This window comes from Sciurus vulgaris (genome assembly GCF_902686455.1).
Source record: "Sciurus vulgaris genome assembly, chromosome: 11".
Classification (NCBI taxonomy): Eukaryota; Metazoa; Chordata; class Mammalia; order Rodentia; family Sciuridae; genus Sciurus; species Sciurus vulgaris.
The window spans coordinates 49,503,049-49,521,313 of record NC_136472.1 but is presented as its reverse complement, the minus strand read 5'-3'; the positions used below and the strand labels follow the sequence as shown (position 1 = coordinate 49,521,313).

General features: G+C 32.4%; 1 protein-coding gene and 1 long non-coding RNA gene across 5 annotated transcripts in view; both read left to right on the top strand.

Annotated features, from left to right (window-relative positions):
• Window positions 1-18,265, top strand: part of LOC306638667 — a 356,225-nt gene that overhangs the window by 233,731 nt on the left and 104,229 nt on the right. The gene's annotated exons all lie outside the window — the stretch shown is intronic.
• Window positions 1-18,265, top strand: part of GAS2 (growth arrest specific 2) — a 156,045-nt gene that overhangs the window by 36,544 nt on the left and 101,236 nt on the right. For all 4 annotated transcript variants that reach the window (XM_079101872.1, XM_079101874.1, XM_079101873.1 and 1 more), the window contains exon 4: window positions 9,469-9,610. In XM_079101872.1, coding sequence (XP_078957998.1) covers window positions 9,469-9,610 — 142 coding nt within the window. The remainder of the gene's footprint in view (window positions 1-9,468; window positions 9,611-18,265) is intronic.

Sequence of the window (18,265 nt, the reverse complement as noted above, 5' to 3'; positions counted from 1 at the left end):
AGAAGTACACATTTCTTAAAAATTTATCATTAATGAAGTAATGATTGAACATTGGTACTCAGTACTTTTCAGAACATCTTGTTTAATCGTGAAATATTGTGTTGGACCTGTAGTACCAAAAAGTTAAAGAAATTAAATAACTGTTGTTGGTCTTATTTTCATCAACATTTTAATTGCTATGACCAAAAGAACAATGTAGAGGAAGAAAAGTTTATTTGAGGGTCTCAGTTTCAGAGGTCTCAGTCCCCCACAGTTGCCTGTCTCCATAACTCTGGGCCAGGGGTGAGGCTACACATCATAATAGAAGAGATGCCAGAGGAAAGCAGCCCAGAGCATGTCACCAGGAAGCAGAGAGAGCTCCACTCACCAGGGACAGAATATATACCCCAAAGGCACGCCCTCAGTGATGGCTCTTCTAGCCACATCCTCCCTGCCTTCAGTTACCATGCAATTCATTCCAATCAGTAGGTTAATCTCAGGGCATTAGTCCACTGATTGGGTTACAACTCTTGTCATCTAATCATTTCACCTCTGAACATTTTTATTTTCTCTAACCCATGAGCTCTTGGGGCACACCTCATATCTAAATCATAATTGTCTTCATCAGAAAATTGCTTTATACTCACAACATGACCAAAAATATTGTGCAGTACAGTATCGTTAACAAAAATAACAATAACAACAAACAACAACAGAATTTATTGAACCCTAAAATACATTCAGTTTTGTGGAATCCATCCATAAGACAATTTTGAAAATGTATTTCTTTTGTTGAATATTCTACAAATGGGTACCAAAATGTAGCTTTGACTAGCCAGGCACAGTGTTGCATGCCTGTAATCCCAGTGACTTTGGAGGCTGAGGCAGAAAGATCACAAGTTTGAGGTTAGTTTGGACAACTTAGCAAAAACCTGCATCAAATTTTAAAAAGGAGACAAGGGATGTAGCTCAGTTGTAGCGTATTCTTAGGTTCAATCCCCAATACAACAACAATAAAAGTAGCTTTAACTAGAACATTAGAATTAGTGACTCTGTAAACTCAAAATTTGTTGACAATAATTTATCAACAAACACATCTTAAAACATGAAGATTTGTTGAAAATTAAAATTCAGGATATATGTTAAAAGAATTATCTAGCCTTAAGGTAATTTCCTAATTATGGAAGTGATACAGAAAATTGATATGTAGTCTCAAAAACAGTTTTTTAAACTCTCATGGATTTTGTTGATTTACTATGATTAATTAATAATTTGAAATTACTATTAATATTGTTGAGCATCTGAGGGACTATCACACCTGTCATTCAAAATGCCTTTCTCTAAGAAAACTTCTGTATTCCAATTCATATTTCACTTTTCCACTCTTTCTCCTATTTCTATGATGTGAAGGTTCCCCAAGACAGAGGTGGTGAGAGAAAAATAAATGAGTATTTACCTTTGTACAATCTATACAGTTTTTCCTCCAATTCATTCTTGACAAAAATGACATAATTATTTTTCCAAACCTCACATACGATCAGATTACTTCTTAGCTTAAAATATGAAAACCTTTTATTACTCTGTGTTATGAATACTCAGATTGCAAACTGGCAACTGCATGGCTCGTCCTATATTATATACCCAATTGCTCAAAATCAGGCTATTTTCAAATGAAAATATCTGAATTTACTCATTTTTCTGAAAAATTAGAAGACCCCATGATATGGGGACTCTATTTCTCTATGGTGACCATGAATGAATCAGGGTGCATCTCCTGCACATGGAGTGATCCCTTCAGGTGTGCACAGTCATCTCCACTCCTCACAGTCCCCTGCAGGTAGCCACTTCATTCTTTTGTTTCATTTGCCTGGCTTTTTGTGAAGTCTTTGAATTCATTAGCCCCCATAGAGATTCCAATTATGATGTTTATGAAGCATGAAAGACCCTTTGCTATTCTTTCCTGGTTTACCTTTCTATTCTCATCTTGTCCACATGTACCCTGCACTCATTCCTAACTCCCGGGCTTCTTCAAGCCTGTGGGATGACTCACTTTCCCAATACCCTGCCCTTTGTGTGAGTTCTGAAGATGCTTCAGTTTTGTAAGTGGCTATTACTTTCTAAGACCTTCCATACTGATGCCTAGTCCAACACTCCCTGAGATAAACACTGATCCCTAAAGTTCCCAAAGAACTAAATTTAAACCACAGCTTAACTTCTGTAATTCTTACAAAGTTACATGTTTTTTTTTTTTTTTGTCTTATTCAACAAGACATGGAGAGTTGCTAGAAAGGAAACATGGCCCTATATTTTCTGCCTTTCATTTTCCAGTGCCAGGGTTACCACTGGCAGAGTTGCAATTTAATAATAATTAGTAGAATTGAATCGAATTAAATTTCTATTAAAAAATTTAGATAGCCTCACCAATTAATTGGATCTTAAAGTATAGAACTAGAGTCCTGCAGGTTTTAGGAAGCTTATCTCTTTCTAGTCATATATAAACAATTAAGTTGGGAGAACAAAAGCTTTTTATAGTAGCAGAGCATTTGAGTAATGATCCTCATGTTGTAGAAAAATTGGGCACCAAGTATTTAAAAACCAAAGGAAGGTATTCTTAGGTTGTGTAAAACTACATGTTTTCCTTTATGAAGCATTTGATGCTTCTTAAGCAACTATTAATGACATGGGAAATTTTTATAGACTTTATTTTTTCAGCTTTACTAACATAAGTGGCAAAAACCGTATATCTTTGTGGGGTAAAATATAACATTTTTATATATGCATACATTGCAAATTATAAAATCAATATAATTAATATGTACAGTACATCACTTTTGGGGATGAGAACTTGTAGGAACTATTCTTTTGACTATTTTCAAGTGTAATACACTATTATTGATTACAGTCATCCTGCTGTATGGTGGATTCTGCATAACTTGTGCCTAAACTTTGTACCCATAAGCTCACATCTCCCCATTCTCAACCCTCCCTTATCCAGTCCCTGGGAGCCACTATACCACTCCCTGTTTTTAGGAGTTTGACTCTTTTAGATTCCAAATGTTAGAGAAGTTTTAGTTTTCCATTAGAGTTGAGTGGAAAGTACACCAGAATGGTATATTTGTTACAGCCCATGAGCCTACATTAACACATCATTATCACCCAAAGACCATAGTTTACACTAGAGTTCACTCTTCATGTTAAACATTCTGAGTTTTGACAAATGTATGACTATATCCAGTAAGTAGTACAGCATTCGTCATGTAGAATGGTTTCACTGACCTTAAAATCCTGTGTGCTCAGCCTTGTAATTCCTCCCACCCTGCTTTCCCCTGATCTTTTCACTATCTTCTTAGTTTTGCCTTTTCAGTTTGTTATACAGGTGGAGACATCCATATGCAGCATTTTTAGATTGACTTCTTTCACTTAGTAATATGCATTTAAGCTTCCTCTGAGATATGGCTTGATAGCTCATTTCTTTTTATCACTGAATATTTTGTTATCTTCCCATGCCACCATGTATTTATCCATTCACCTAGTGAGGTCCTTCTTGGTTACCTCCAAGTATTAGTAATTATGAATAAAGGGTGCTGTATACACCCTGGGCAGGTTTTTCAGTAAGTGTAAACTTTCAACTCATTTCCATAATAACTAGTATTATCCACCTCCTCTTTTACACCTTAAGTTTGAGAACTAGATTTGGTCTTCAATTCTAACATAATTTTATAATATGCCAGAACTTTTATAAGTAATCCAAAATGCTTCACTTATTTGCTAACTCTGTTATTTAAGTGAGGATCCTTATAATTTTGGAGGAAGAAAGGTGCACCAAAATTCTGCAAAAACTTTATGCCTTACTTTTTTTTTATTATGTGAATATTGTTATAATATCACAGCATGAAAATTATACCAATATTTTGATATAAGACTTGATATCTATAATGTGGAATTCATCTTGGAAAGGGAAAAAGGAGGTGGTCCACTTGGAATTCAAGCTTAGTACATTCAGTTACTACTGTACTAAATCATAGCTCACTGTTTGAGGCACAAGGTCCTATTGTAGAGTCCTGAGGATATGATACCAGAAAGGTTTCTTTACCTCACCTTAAAAAAAATATCTTTAATTTTGATCTTAAAGAATGTATTTTCATCTTTTCTAAAGCCACTTGGTATTTATATTTAGACACCTTGGTACTATGAATGTTCCAATGAAATAATTTTACTGAAAGAGATTATTTTTCAATAAAATATATAGTGAAACTAAAAGCAGCATGGGGATACAAATGGAAACATTATTTTCATGATGGAAAGTGTGACTTTATTGCCTGCATATTTGAACAGTACATTCTATATGCCCTTTGGAAAGGAAAGATATTAGTTCTTGGCAAGTACCAGGCCTTCCTCTGTTTTATATCTGAAATGTCTGCTTGATGTGATCGAGGGGAGTGTGTGTCTCAAACTTTTGTGAAGAATGAATTATTTAAACTACAAATATTAAATTTTCTGTTCACAATATAAAGGGAATTAAAGATGCCATTCTCTTGATCTTATTTTTTATTTTATTCCGACCTTGAATAGATGACAGACAACACATAATTCTTTTTTATGATACTTGGGCCAAAAATTAGTGAAATAAATCAAATGATGAAGTATATTAAATTTGAGGCACTAGTGAGCTATCATGGAGTAGTTAAAAGTGTATGAATATAAAGACAGAATGATTTGGTTTGAACTGTGTGTAAGCCCAGTTTGTTCAGATGGGAAATGGACATAATATTATTTACCTAACTTGTGATGTTATATTTTGAGAATTCAATAGGGTAACTAATCTGGAGAGAGTTTCACATTCCCAGAGGATGGTAGGCACTCATTGCACTAGTTCACTTCCTCCTTACTCCACCATAAATTTCAGAAAGCAAGTGAAGTCCCTCAAGTGTGTAAAGTACCTATCTGTCACAGAGGCAGTATAATGTTAAAGAAGATCCTGATTCTCCAGGCATAGATTATTATATGCATGAAAAATAAATTCTCACTACTGGCTTTTTGAAGCTAACAATAACTATAACACCATAAACAGAATATAACAATTCTGAACACTGTATCAGTTAGTGGAGTCTTCATAAGTGAATAGCAACTTGTCTGCCTCAGTTACTACACACAGAGGAAGTAGTCAAGTGGTCAAATAGTAGACTATAAAACACCAAGTAATGGTGAACTATGAACATGCTTATCTAATGTAAGGGCCATAAACTTCATATGATTATTTAAATTTAAGTTGATTAAAATAAAACAAAATTAAAAAGTTAATTCACCAGCCACACTCACTACAGTTCAAATGCTCTAGAGTTTAATGCACTGGTTATCACAGAAAACTGTTCAGTACCAGAAAACTTATCCAGAAGTTGAGTTTAAATTTAGGATGGATGTAAGAAGAAAACAACAGTCTTTTATGAATTCTTATAACCATAATGAAAAAAATAAAATGTTTAGAAGAAAATATGAGAAAAGGAAATCATAGGCAATTTGGTATGTTTTTACTTGTACTGATAACAGTGATAATGAATAGTAGTTATTGAAGACTTACTGTTACAATAGAATTGAATTATAAAAGAGAAGACTGAGACACAGACTTCAAGTAACTTGCATGAGATATTACTGCACAAAGATGATATAACTGAGTATTAACTCAAGTAATTGGACTCCAAAGCCCTAGCAAGTAATTTACCTGAGATGTAGTGGATTAAGTTCCATTGCCACAGAAATTATCTGGAGAGTTGAGCCGTAGATGGAAAGATAATATGTAAGACATATCAGGTGATCTACACACGCAGGCTGTCTTTCAAAGCCCCAGGTTTGGTGGAGCTTTTTTTGTTGTCATCGTTTTGTTTTGTTTTTGAATCTAAGATATTTTTGTCCATAACTGTAAAGTTCTCAGCTATTTGAGTATATGTTTCTAAAATTATTGAAGCCAGCTCTGAATTCTAAACCTGCTCTTCCCAAGTTTTTCTTTGACAAGATGAATAGTTGATATCACTCGATAGATCAGTTTATGTTAATTTAACCTTTATTATGAAAGAAATATTACAGGGTTGGATGTTCTTCCAAGATTGTCATGAGAACTGAGAAAAATTTATATGTTAAAAAATCATAGGACAAAAATCTCCAGAATATAACCAATATCTTTGTATAAGACATCTAAAAATATTTTTTAGTTCCAAATGTTTTGAATGCTAGTATTATTGAATCATTGGTTCTTCCTTTGAGTGAAACCAAGAATTTTGCTTCCAAACAGTTAATTACAAATGGACACAACCCTAGGAAGACCCTGGACTCATGGGGAGAATATTGGGTTCTGCCTGGCCTGGTAGCACATGTCTGTAATCCCAGAGGCTCAGGAGGCTGAGGCAGGAAGATCAGGAGTTCAAAGTCATATCTGGTACCAAAAAAAAAAAAAAAAAAAAAAAGAATATTGGTTCCTACAAGCTATGCACTGCTGCTCTCTGCCAGTTAGCAGAAATCCTTATTTCTACTTATATGTAATGGACCCTACTGGTTCTGTGTGTGAAGGTTCAAGAGTCATTGTGACTAGTGAAGGTGACTTAAAAATTCTACCAAAATGTTGTTTCATCTTCATGAAGATTGGAACATTCTATTCATAGTTTACTCCTTTCTAATATTCCACTGATACAGAAGCACTGAAGTATGTATCCCATAAATTACCTGAATACCATGTAATTAAATCAATACTGACTTCCTCTGCATTGGAAATTCCCTAGTTATGAAGTATTGGTAGCCAGCTTTTATTTTATTTGTCCTAAAATACCTTTGATATCTTTCAATATGATTGCATTGAATTGTAAGGAAATACTTAAGATTCTGGAATGTGATATATAGATGATTTTATGAAGACTTTGAGCTCGTAGGAGGACAATTTTCATTTTTATCCTTGGTACTTGTCCTTGTAAGTTCTTAAAGAGTAGGTTAAACAATTTTTGAGAACATGTTCCTTGTGAGTATTCTCTAAAATGTGCCCCTTGGTGAATTAAGTGTTAATCTCTTGCTTCCTCAGAGCAATATGGATATAGCATTCCTTTTTTCCATACAGATCATGAATCTCATTCCCCTTAGCATGCACTTACTTATGTCAAGTATTAGTTCTTAGATCATAGTTTTTGTATGCAAACTCATTGGTTTGAAGTGGTTTCAAAATCTTGCCCACCACAGCAAGGATATAGGTAGTTGATGTTAAAATGGCTCAGTGTTTGGATTTATTTATGTTATTTTAAAACTTATCTTTATTGCTTTATTCACATAATAAGACAGCTTTATAGCCAAATCTTGTACATATTTTGGGGCAAATCCTTTTATTGAAATAATGTTTTGGCTGACATAATGCATCCATGTTGATTTTATTGTTTGAAAGTATTGATAAAATATAAAGACACTGAAAATCCTGCTACTTCTTTAAGAATTATATAAAATGAGAAGTAATTGATTCTCTATGCATAAATCAATCCCTTCCTCAAAGGTAATTACCACAATTTGATTATATCCTTATTGAGAGTAATCCTAAAATTACTTCTTGAAGTAATCCCAAGTTTATGGTCTATAATAAATACCTATGTGTATATATGTATGTGTGTATATATGTATGAAGTACAATGTATTTATAAGGATTTGGACTTCATACATAGTCATTATTTGTGCATGAATGTACAGATACCTATTCACAAATTTGTTTCTGCTTTAAGATTATACTTGGGACGTATTTATGGTTCAGTACAGTATAGTTATTTGTCCTGTTCCTTTTAAATGATTGCATAGAGTTTCATTGTACTTGTACATATTATCTAACCATCCCTCTCTCGACATATTCTATTTTTTCTAGTCAATCAGTATTGCAGGAATTATACTAGGACATGTATTTTAAGTTCTAATGCCATTATATCTGTAAAATGTATTCTTAGAAGTAAATTGCTAGATTTAAGCAGATGTATTTGACTTTAAAATTAAAGTACTAATTGATGTTTGAAATACTTTACAAGAGACATAATATGTTCTTTATGATTATTTTTGCAACTTTTATATGAAGCATTTCTTTGAAAACCTGGACCAAATCTGTTAAGCAGATTATTCTATAGGCAACCCCATATATAGTTTATATAACCTGAAGTATGTATCTGTATATCCCTGTTGTGTTATTTTATCTACCAAAATCAAATTTAGTCTGCAAAAAAGAGATAGGTCTTTGAGATTAGACAACTATAACTTTTAATGAATATAGGAATGTAATATTTTTGTTTTGTATCCTCAAAATTACTGAGCATGAAGGACTGTGTTAACTGTGTTTGAAGTAAAGAGGATTTTACCAATCCACTTAGGCCATTACTTTAATTTTTATAGCCATTCTTGTATATGAATTTAATAATCTTTAGTTGGTTGTTACATATACAGGTTCCCAATAAAAAGGGAAAACAACAAGTCTATGAATTTAAAGTTGTTCCTTACCCTTGATCATTTTGCTCTTTGAGACAAAGCTTTATGTGGCTCACTTTACCCAAACACTTGACTAAATCTTGTAAATCACACAGAATCACTTTTTATGGCTTCGTACAATGCCCTGGAAACTGATTATATCCTATTAAGAAAAAGACAACTTGGTATGGTGCCAAAGGAGATTTCCTGCTAAAATCTTATTAATGAGTTATGTTAAAATCTTGTTAATGAGAATCTGTCCAGGTTCACATCCCCTTAAGAGTTTTCTTATCTCAAGAATGAAATGATGCAGAATTGTATCCTTCAAGGTCAGAAAGCATAGTTCAGATGAGAATTATCTTTGTACAGCTATGTCCTATGGTTTAAAATTCAATAGTTTAGAAGAAAGTCTGTACAGTGTTATTTTTAAAAGATTTTTCATATGTGCCTCTCTTAGTACCAGTATGGACACTTCTAGATAAATTTTGCTACTGTCTTTTTACTTTATAATTCTTGGGAAACTTTTATGATATAGTTATATGTATACACTTAAGAATACAAAAGCGTACTCTATATATTTTATGTATATATCAATTTATATGCATATGTAATTTTCATATGCTACATTTACATGTTTTCACAAATGAAAAAACATTTATAAGTACTTTTTAAAAAATACTGATAGAATATGTTCATAATAAAGAAAGCAAAAAAAGAAGAAGAAGAAGAAAAAGAAATAGAGAAGAAACTATTTGAGCCAGGAAAGGAACTTATGCACATTTCCTACAAAGTACTAAAATGGCAAGTATGTATGCTTGCAGGCACAAAGTTTTCATGTCTCTTAATGCCAAGTAAGTTTCATTAGCATTATCTTTCCTTTTCTATAATTTTTCACAAACTTATATATTGATGTGAGGTCATTCCAAAACATTGTCTTGAAAACTTAAAATGTGTTTTTAATGTGTCATAGTGATAACTTTGCCAGATATTCCACAAGAGTGAGATTTCTTTATTTTTCAGAGTCTGCCATTGAAGAAGATTCCATGCAAAGCCAGTGCACCCTCAGGCTCCTTTTTTGCCCGAGATAATACAGCAAATTTCTTATCCTGGTGCCGAGATTTAGGGGTGGATGAAACATGTCTATTTGAATCTGAAGGTCTGGGTATGTATTTCTTTCAGAACTTTAGCTGATAAAATATTTAAATTGGTTTTTATCTCAGTAGATATTAATCAATTTTTTCTATGATGGAATTACACAGATTATTATCTTTAAAAAGTATGATTTCCTGTGAACTTATAGATCTCTTGTTCCACTGCATGTGGAAAAATATATATGTCTTCTTATTATTGCTTACCTTGTGGATAAGAGAATAGAAACAGATGTGGCACAATCCTTTCCAAGCTAAAAATGTGAGCAATTAATGCAACTTGGTCAGTATTTGGAAAGCACAGGACTATATTTTACTACCAGACTCTAGTTGGGCTAGAAGGTTAGCTATGTATGTTCCAGTCACGGAAACACCATTTTCCTTTCTCCTCAACAAAGTATGAAAACTTTGTATCTCCCATCAGCTCTCCATCTTTGTTGAAATTGAAGTTTGTTAGCTTATATATTTATCTGCTTTTTTCCTAGAGAGATAGAAGTCAGGTATGAACAGAGGATATTGAGATAATCAAAGATAATGAAATAAAGGCAGATACTTCCCGTGAACACCTACCCAGATTATTGTTTTGTTCTCTGAAGGAATTTTGGCAAGTTCACTTCCAGATCATAGAGTGAGCCTTTGTATTTCCTTTGAAGAAAGCACATGTTTGGACTATGTAGTGTTTCAACAGTACCCAATACCATGAAATTGAATGTTCCAACCTCCTATATGGGCACCACTGCATGATAACTCTTAATGTGGAGAATTAAAGAACCTTTTTAGTGAGATAGAACCAAGTAAAGAAAGAAAACATCAAATAGAAAGAAAAAGAAGACTCTGGTTCTTTTGCCTGAAGTTTACAAAATTTAATTCACAAAATCTTATAATAGTGAATATTAACATTAAATTAAGCTGAGACTTTTAGACCATTTTAGACCTGAAAGAAAATTGAACAAAATTATTGCACAGTAGTGTGCCATAAGCAATAGTGTGCTGCTTGAATGCTTATTAAATAATTAAACTTCAAGTGTTACCATTTCATCACATAAGAGAAGAAATTGAAATATGTATCACATATGTATATCACATACCTATGTGTATATGTATATTACATATGTGTGTGAGTGTGTGTATATATATATCTCCAAGTCTTAGTCACAAAGAATATACTCAATATGTGCCACAATAAATGTGTGGACAATTAATGACATGGTATGAAATTCTGAAGTGCTCCTACATTGACAAAGAATTGCCACATGGGGGAAATTGCTTTATTTTAATGTTAGTTTGTTCGTATATAAGTTTTTATTAAAGAAACATTTTTTCATTCACTACTATAAACCAAGTGCATTACAAAGAGCTATAAATGTAAATATGATTTTGTCTCACAATCCATGAGTTGTTACTTGAATTAATATAAATTTCAGACACAACAATCAATCTAATTCTAAATTTTCTCTTTTGGAAATATCAGTATAGCTCAAGGTTCCAGTGTGTATTTTTGTACATTATTTAATTTGACAACTTTTTGAAGTCCAATTCAAGTAATAAAGTAATAAGTAATACTCTCTTCTGTAGCTACAAAGCCTAAAGCAAATTCTGGGATTACCTTGGTAGGTAAATATATACTTCGTAGCGCTTCCAGTTATGTCAAGAAGAATTTTGACACTGCTTTACTTTTTTACCGTGTTTGACAAATAAACTGACATTATAAAAAGAAATATATGCATATATTATATATAAACTGTTGAGTCTTTTGTTATTCAGTTTTGATTACCTCTCTAACTTAGCTTATAACTTTCAATTAACAGATATCATTATCCTATGTACATGTATGAATACACGAATGGTATGAATCTACATCATGCACAACCATAGAAATGAAAAGATGTACCCCATTTGTGTACAATGAATCGAAATGCAGTCTGTAAAAATAAAAAAAATAATTAAAAAAGAATAAAGTTTACTAAATTAAAAAAAATGTATTTAAATATCCCAGAAGGCTATTAAATTCAAAATTTCAAGGCTTTTAAAATTGAAACTCATTTTTAATCTTTTCAGTTCCAAAGTAAATCAAAGAATTAGGCAGCAGTTTTCTGCTAAATTAAAAGATAACTTTGAAATTTCTCCTTCTCAGATAAGGACATGAGGTGAGGTATAATAGGCCCTGGGATACAGAAGGAGGGGGCCAATATTATAGCATTGACTTTAGGATTAGTCGGAGAGAGGAAACAGCTGTGCCCATAGATGTTAATGATAATCAAGGGGAGGGACAATGAGAAATTCCATTTTCCCAAGTGGAATCCTTTCTCCTTGGATTTTCCTTATTATTCACTGTGGGTAAAGAAGTGATTGAGCGACTGCTGCTGGCCTTGAACTCTGCAGTTGCAGAATTGACTTTCCTATACAATAACACCGTGTACTCTGCTTGATGTCTTTTCACACTTCACTTTTGAAAGGGAATTTAGGGCAAGTTTTTTTTTTTTTTTTTTTTTTTCTTTTTCCTACCTTAAGATTTCATTTCAATGACACACCAGATGAAGCACATCCTTTGTGTCCTAATGTTTAAAACAGCAAATCAAATGAAAAGATGCCCTGATGAAGGGGAAAAAGTGTTTGAATGAATGATAAAGTAGATCTCTGTACTGAGTGTGTGTGAAAAGGCTTCTGTTTTTTTGCTGTTCAAAGTCTTTGCCTGCATAAAGCATCCTTATCTTGGTGGCAACTGATATGCTACCCTTCGCAGCAGTGCTTTTCTGTACAATTATTTGTGAGAAGACTGTAATTCACAAATCAACCTTTTCTCTTTCCATAATGGCTAATAACATGAAATCTCCAGGGGTGGGAGAAGTTGTGTTAGGGAAGAACTGGGGTGTCCACAGCCACTGATGGCATATGCTTCTCTTGCTTCTTGTCAGTTTGATTGTTGGCAGATATCTTCCTGTACAATCACATACAGTATATAAATTGCAATTTATCTTCTATAACTCATTTTCCATGACATTTTTGGAAGATAATTTTTCCTCCGAAATGTCAGTTCTTAGATTGCAAGTTAACTAATTCCCGAATAGTACTTTAGAAATGAGCCAACAAAAACATGGACAAAAGCTATAAAAGGCTTGCAAAGATCGACCTTAGTTATGAAAATGTTGGATATCTTAGTAATAAGGTAAATAAAAACTATGAAAAATGAGCAAAATAAAAAAAATCATGTATTTGGTGTTGGTGAGTGTATAAGAAAACAGAACTTTCTACCTTGCAAGCACAAGGCCCTAGGTTCGGTACCCAAACAAGAAAAAATGGGAATTGGTAGTCCTTCTTTTAGGACTACCAGTTACCAGAGTGTAACATTACATATCAAAGACCTCAGAAATGTTTGTAAACTTTAAGTTGTTCTACTTCTAAAATCTTATCTGAAGAAAAGAAGAGATAGGCACCAAAATGTCCATTGAAACATTTTTAAAAATAAACACTGTATGATAGTTGGTGTTATAAATTATAGTCATCAATAGATGCTAATCTAAAATAATATTTTTGAAACCACTTAAGGATATGAGAAAAAAATGTAATAAGAACATGATGGTCCACATTTATATATATCATGTAATAATAAAATTCATATGCAGAATTTAAAACAAAAAATAATTGAGTTGGAAATTATATTTTCCTCAAATATCTATTAACAAACTTCAGATGGTAAAGACTTTTGGCATGTAATCTGAAATATGAATAATTAATTTTATTTATGTTAAGATACAATTGGGCCAACCTGCACAGAGAATTATTTATTGACACATAATTTTATATATCAGCATATTATAAAGGCATTTTCATATTGTTGAGGATAAACTGCACTTCATGTGAGTATGAAATTGTTCCATAATCAGCAGTTCTAAGAGAGAACATAGATTTCTGTACACTCTGTGGAGCATATTCAAACCTATGGTCCACAAGTAATGCTCACCCTGACCCCTACTGTTCAAACATTGTTGACATATAAATTAATGCCTGGAAATTTTGTTTTCATGTCTCTCATATAGTAAGATTATATTCCTTTAAAGCATTTAGGATTGTGCTTTAAGTAAAAAGATTACCAGGAATATATTCTTGAATTTACATGTTTGTAGTTTCTCAGTCTAATTCAAAGCAGTCTCTCAATAATTATTTAAAGGAAATGAATTTTTAATTGTGGAGTAAAACCAAAAGTGTTTAGATGTGAAAGTATTTCTGTTCTTAGTTTCAAAGAGATGTGAAAGATATTTGACTATATTAATCAATAATCTTCCTAATACTAGATAATAATTTTTCAAATATTAATTTAAATATTTGACTGCCTTTCCAAGATTATGCTGAATATTTTTATGTGGCTCATGTTTACATCTTAAGATAAATCTATGATTTATTTTCAGCTTAAAAGCAGTATATGTCATGGCACTGATGCTTTTATGAGACTTGTTTCTAAGGTTTTTTAAGTATAAATCAATTTTAAGTTAGTACAATTTTTGTTTACGAAGTTTATATATAACTTACATTGGCATGCCATTTTAGAAATTCTCAGTTTAACTCTTTTTCCAGAGATTTGTATATTTTTCTTTATTTTGGTGATCTGGGAGATGGAAAAAAGGGGGGGATGGGCAATACTTTAAAATTCACACTGTTTTATTTACAACAATTGTGTCAATATTATTGTGTTATTGGATAATTATAGGATTTGGAGGCCTGTGACTATTCTGCATCTATTTCTCTGAGAAAGAATCTACTCAGCAAGAAAAGGGTTTGCTATGTGCTGTGTAGCATGTGAATGTGTGTGATTTGTTTGAATTATAACTTTTAAGTTTTGTTTCCTGTGTTTGTGTTTGTTATAAGTATTGTCTTCTTTTGATGCATCACTCCGATGAGCAGTTTTTCAAAATCCTTTGTTCTATTGAACATCCATCAGTATTTTACTATTTGTGGTATTGATTTGATGTTTTTGCACAAAAATGAAATGACTTGTGTGTGGATTTTCGAACATTAACCTTTTCCATTCTATACTTTAAAAAGTCACTGTTTGCATCAGAAAAAGAATCCTTGCCTGCTTTCTGGTGTTTGAGAAGTCACCCCTTGTTCTTCCTGTTGTCTATATTGAGGACTATAAGAGTATTTCTGTGAAGGATAAAAAGCTTTTTTAGTAAACATAGGATAACAATTTTGTGCCACCCATTCAGCTTGAGGTTAACTCACTTAATTTTCTTTCCCAGACTTGTTTTCTTTTAGAACTCCCTTTTTTAAAAAAAATAAATTTTTTCTTCCAAAAGTACTTACTTTATTAGCATCAATTCACTTTTTACTTTTGAACTCTGGGAATTCCTTTCAAATCTAGTCATTTCCCTATTCTAAGGAAAATGTAAGAGAGAACAATATTGAGTCTGGTTGAGACAAAGCTGGGTGTTTGTCTGGAATGATGGTTTCATCAAGGACTTGACCGGGTCAGGTTGAGTTAGGAAAGTGGGCACCTTTCTCTCTTTTCCAGGATTGAATTTTCACTGCCCTAATGTTTGATGGATATATATAGCTCTATTCTCAATAAAGGACAGCTAAGCAATGCCCATAGGTTATCATATGCGCTCTCCCTCAAATCATCATTTTACAAATGAGAAACTGTCTTTGAGAATTAAATCACCCACCAAATATTATTACGATTTTAAGTGGTCAAGGTAAGATTAAAATTGAGCTTCATCAATTCAAAAGATTACTCTTATGTTATGGAAATTTCTACTTTGGGTTAATTTTAAATGTTTGTAGGATTAAGTTAAAGGAAAAATGAAACAAATAAAAATGAACTTAGAAAAGACTCTTGCCTCACATTACTGCTCTGAGTGATAGTGACTTAGTCTGTGAATTTAACAGGAGAGCTGAGTGCTGGAGAAAGAAAGGACACCACCACTTCAGGTCATTTCTCAACTAAGAGGCAATAGCAGTTAACTGCATACAGTCTATTCTAGAGTTTCCATCACTCATGTGATTATGAGTGGATACTCTTTATGTGACTTATATGGATGCCATATTCTATTTTAAATCATTCTACTATTAATTTTCAAAGATTTTAATCACTTAGCATTGATGAACTTTTGAAATTTTTCCTTGTTTGCTTTTTCCTTCTTAGCTTCAGATCAGGTTTATTTTTTTTTTATTTTTTATTTTTTTTTTTTTTTTGTTCTGTTCTCTTGTAATTCTGGAGATGGAACACTTTCAGGTCAGTGTTATGGACTGTATATTTCTATCCCTAATTGCCTCTTACATTCAAACTCTTCGTTTTCTGTATAGATCTTCCTCAGAATGATGAGACTTAGGGAACCGTTCGTGGCTATCCCTTTGCTTTCATGATCAGCAGGTTTTGTACTTGTAAATCCTGGAAGGAGAGAAATGCCCACAACATCTACTAAAGGCTAATCTAGGGTATGAATGACTTTCCCTCCGTTCATCTTCATCATCACAATCATAGATGTTATCCTTCACATGTACAGAGCATGTTTCATGTATCACACAGCACAATTATTTTAGCAAAAATACCTATCAGAATTATGTTACGATTATTGTTATATCATATTAAAACACTGCCTATCAAACTTTGATGTATTTACTCATCACCTGGAAAATTTTTTAAAATGCAAACTCTGACAAGTAGGGCTGAGATTGGACCTGGTAATTGTATTTCTACGAAATTCCCACGTGAAGCCAATTTCATTTATCTGTAGACTGAGGGGTATAATGCTTACTAAGTGTTTATCATGTTCCAAGTGCTCTCATCAGATAATTAACTAGGAAGGAAGAGCAAGTAGAAGACATGGCACCTGTTCTGGAGATGAGGAAATTAGGTAGTCCTGAATAGAAACTGATTCCTCTAACTTACAGTTTCCTATATTGCCTGTTCTACCACTTTGAATATTTAGAACCTCTTCTCTATTCTGCAAAGGCAGGAAGCCATTAATTTATGATATTTTTTTCATCATTCGACTCCATTAAGTCAATATATAATTTTTTCAAGTTTTCTTCCAAAATAAAAAGCTAGAAAATGGTTTCCTTCAATATTACTATAAATATTGCAGCCTGTAGTTATATAGAAACCAAATGCACAACAAATTTTTCATGCTTTCATTTCTTTGCCCATCTGTTAAAACTTAATATATTTAGCTACACTGTACATTCATGGTCTAATGCATTTTATCCTTGCAGATTCTGTGACATTGAAACTCTAACCCTTGTTTTAGTGGAAAGCCTCATTTTCTATTCCTGGAGCAAGCAGCATTCCATTTGACATTTGATGCCCATGAGATTTTTATAGAATTTAGGTTATAAGATTGAGTCTCTGGACACATATTTTTGAATGGGGATCTGTATTACTTTTCCCAGAGGGTTCTGCATTATACTTTGCTTTGATTTGGTTTTGATTATTTCTTAAAAGCATCCAGCGAATATAACCTTTTGCATAATAATCACTATTGACTAGAGAGATTTTTATTTGTTAAAGGTAATTTATTCAGAGGAACAGAGAAGATGAATGCTCTCTTCTACCCTTATTCAAAGCAATGTTATAATGATATAGTGGGAAAAAATTTCACAAGAAATAAAAATTTTTACCCAAAAGACAAAATGAATAAATATGTATAAATTAATGGTACATATCACTCAATGCAAGGGTTTTAGCTCAGTTTCAATTCACCAACAGTTGCCTTTCTGATCATCCTAATAAAGATATGCATTCAATTATTTGCTTTTCTAAATTATACAATATATAGTCAGTTTGATTAATTTATTGATTGTGGACTTAACTAAATTTTTCTCGGGGTCATAGGAAAATTTATGGTAGGATGTTTGGTGTCTCAAAAATAAAATGTGTCCAATTGTAATTGTTACTTAAAGTTTATACTTAACATATACTCATAATAGCTAAAGATTATTCATGTTGATCTGTCTATACATACTGCTGACTATACATACTGGTCAAAATGATCTATTTAATATAAAACTTGATTAAAATTAGCACTATCTCTGATGTAATATAAATTAAATCTATTTAAAAGATAAACATTATCATAGAGTGATCCCACTCTAAATTATTGTCTCCCCACAGTAATTTATTTTTCATTCAAGAGTTTTTTCTTCTATCATATAGTAGTGACTGACACTTTAGAGGTGCACAAAAACCAGATACAGGAAAAAGCATTAATGTTAAGTGACTGAACAAAATGGGAATAATCTTTAAATAAATCACAAAAAACAATAAAAAGAAAAAGAATAATGAAGGGAACTAATAATAGTCAAGTATTTCCTAACAAGAACTGTGCCAAGCATACAGTAATATTATTTTGTTTGATCATCACAAAAATATTGTGAGGTACTCTGTATCTTATTTCCTTAGAAAAGTGAGATTTTATGGAATGACTTCCCAAAATAACACAAGTAGTAACTATTGGAGCTCACACTTTGATCTTTGTGACTGTAATCCACAAACACTATATTATGTTTTTATTGGTGCATTATACATATATAAAATAGTGGCATTAAGTGTCATATAGTTGTACGTACTCATAATATAATTTGGTCAACTTTATTGCCCTGTACCTCTCCTCAGTACATTCTTTCCATCTATTGAAATTTAGTTTAGAATTTGCTTTAGTACAAAAATAAGA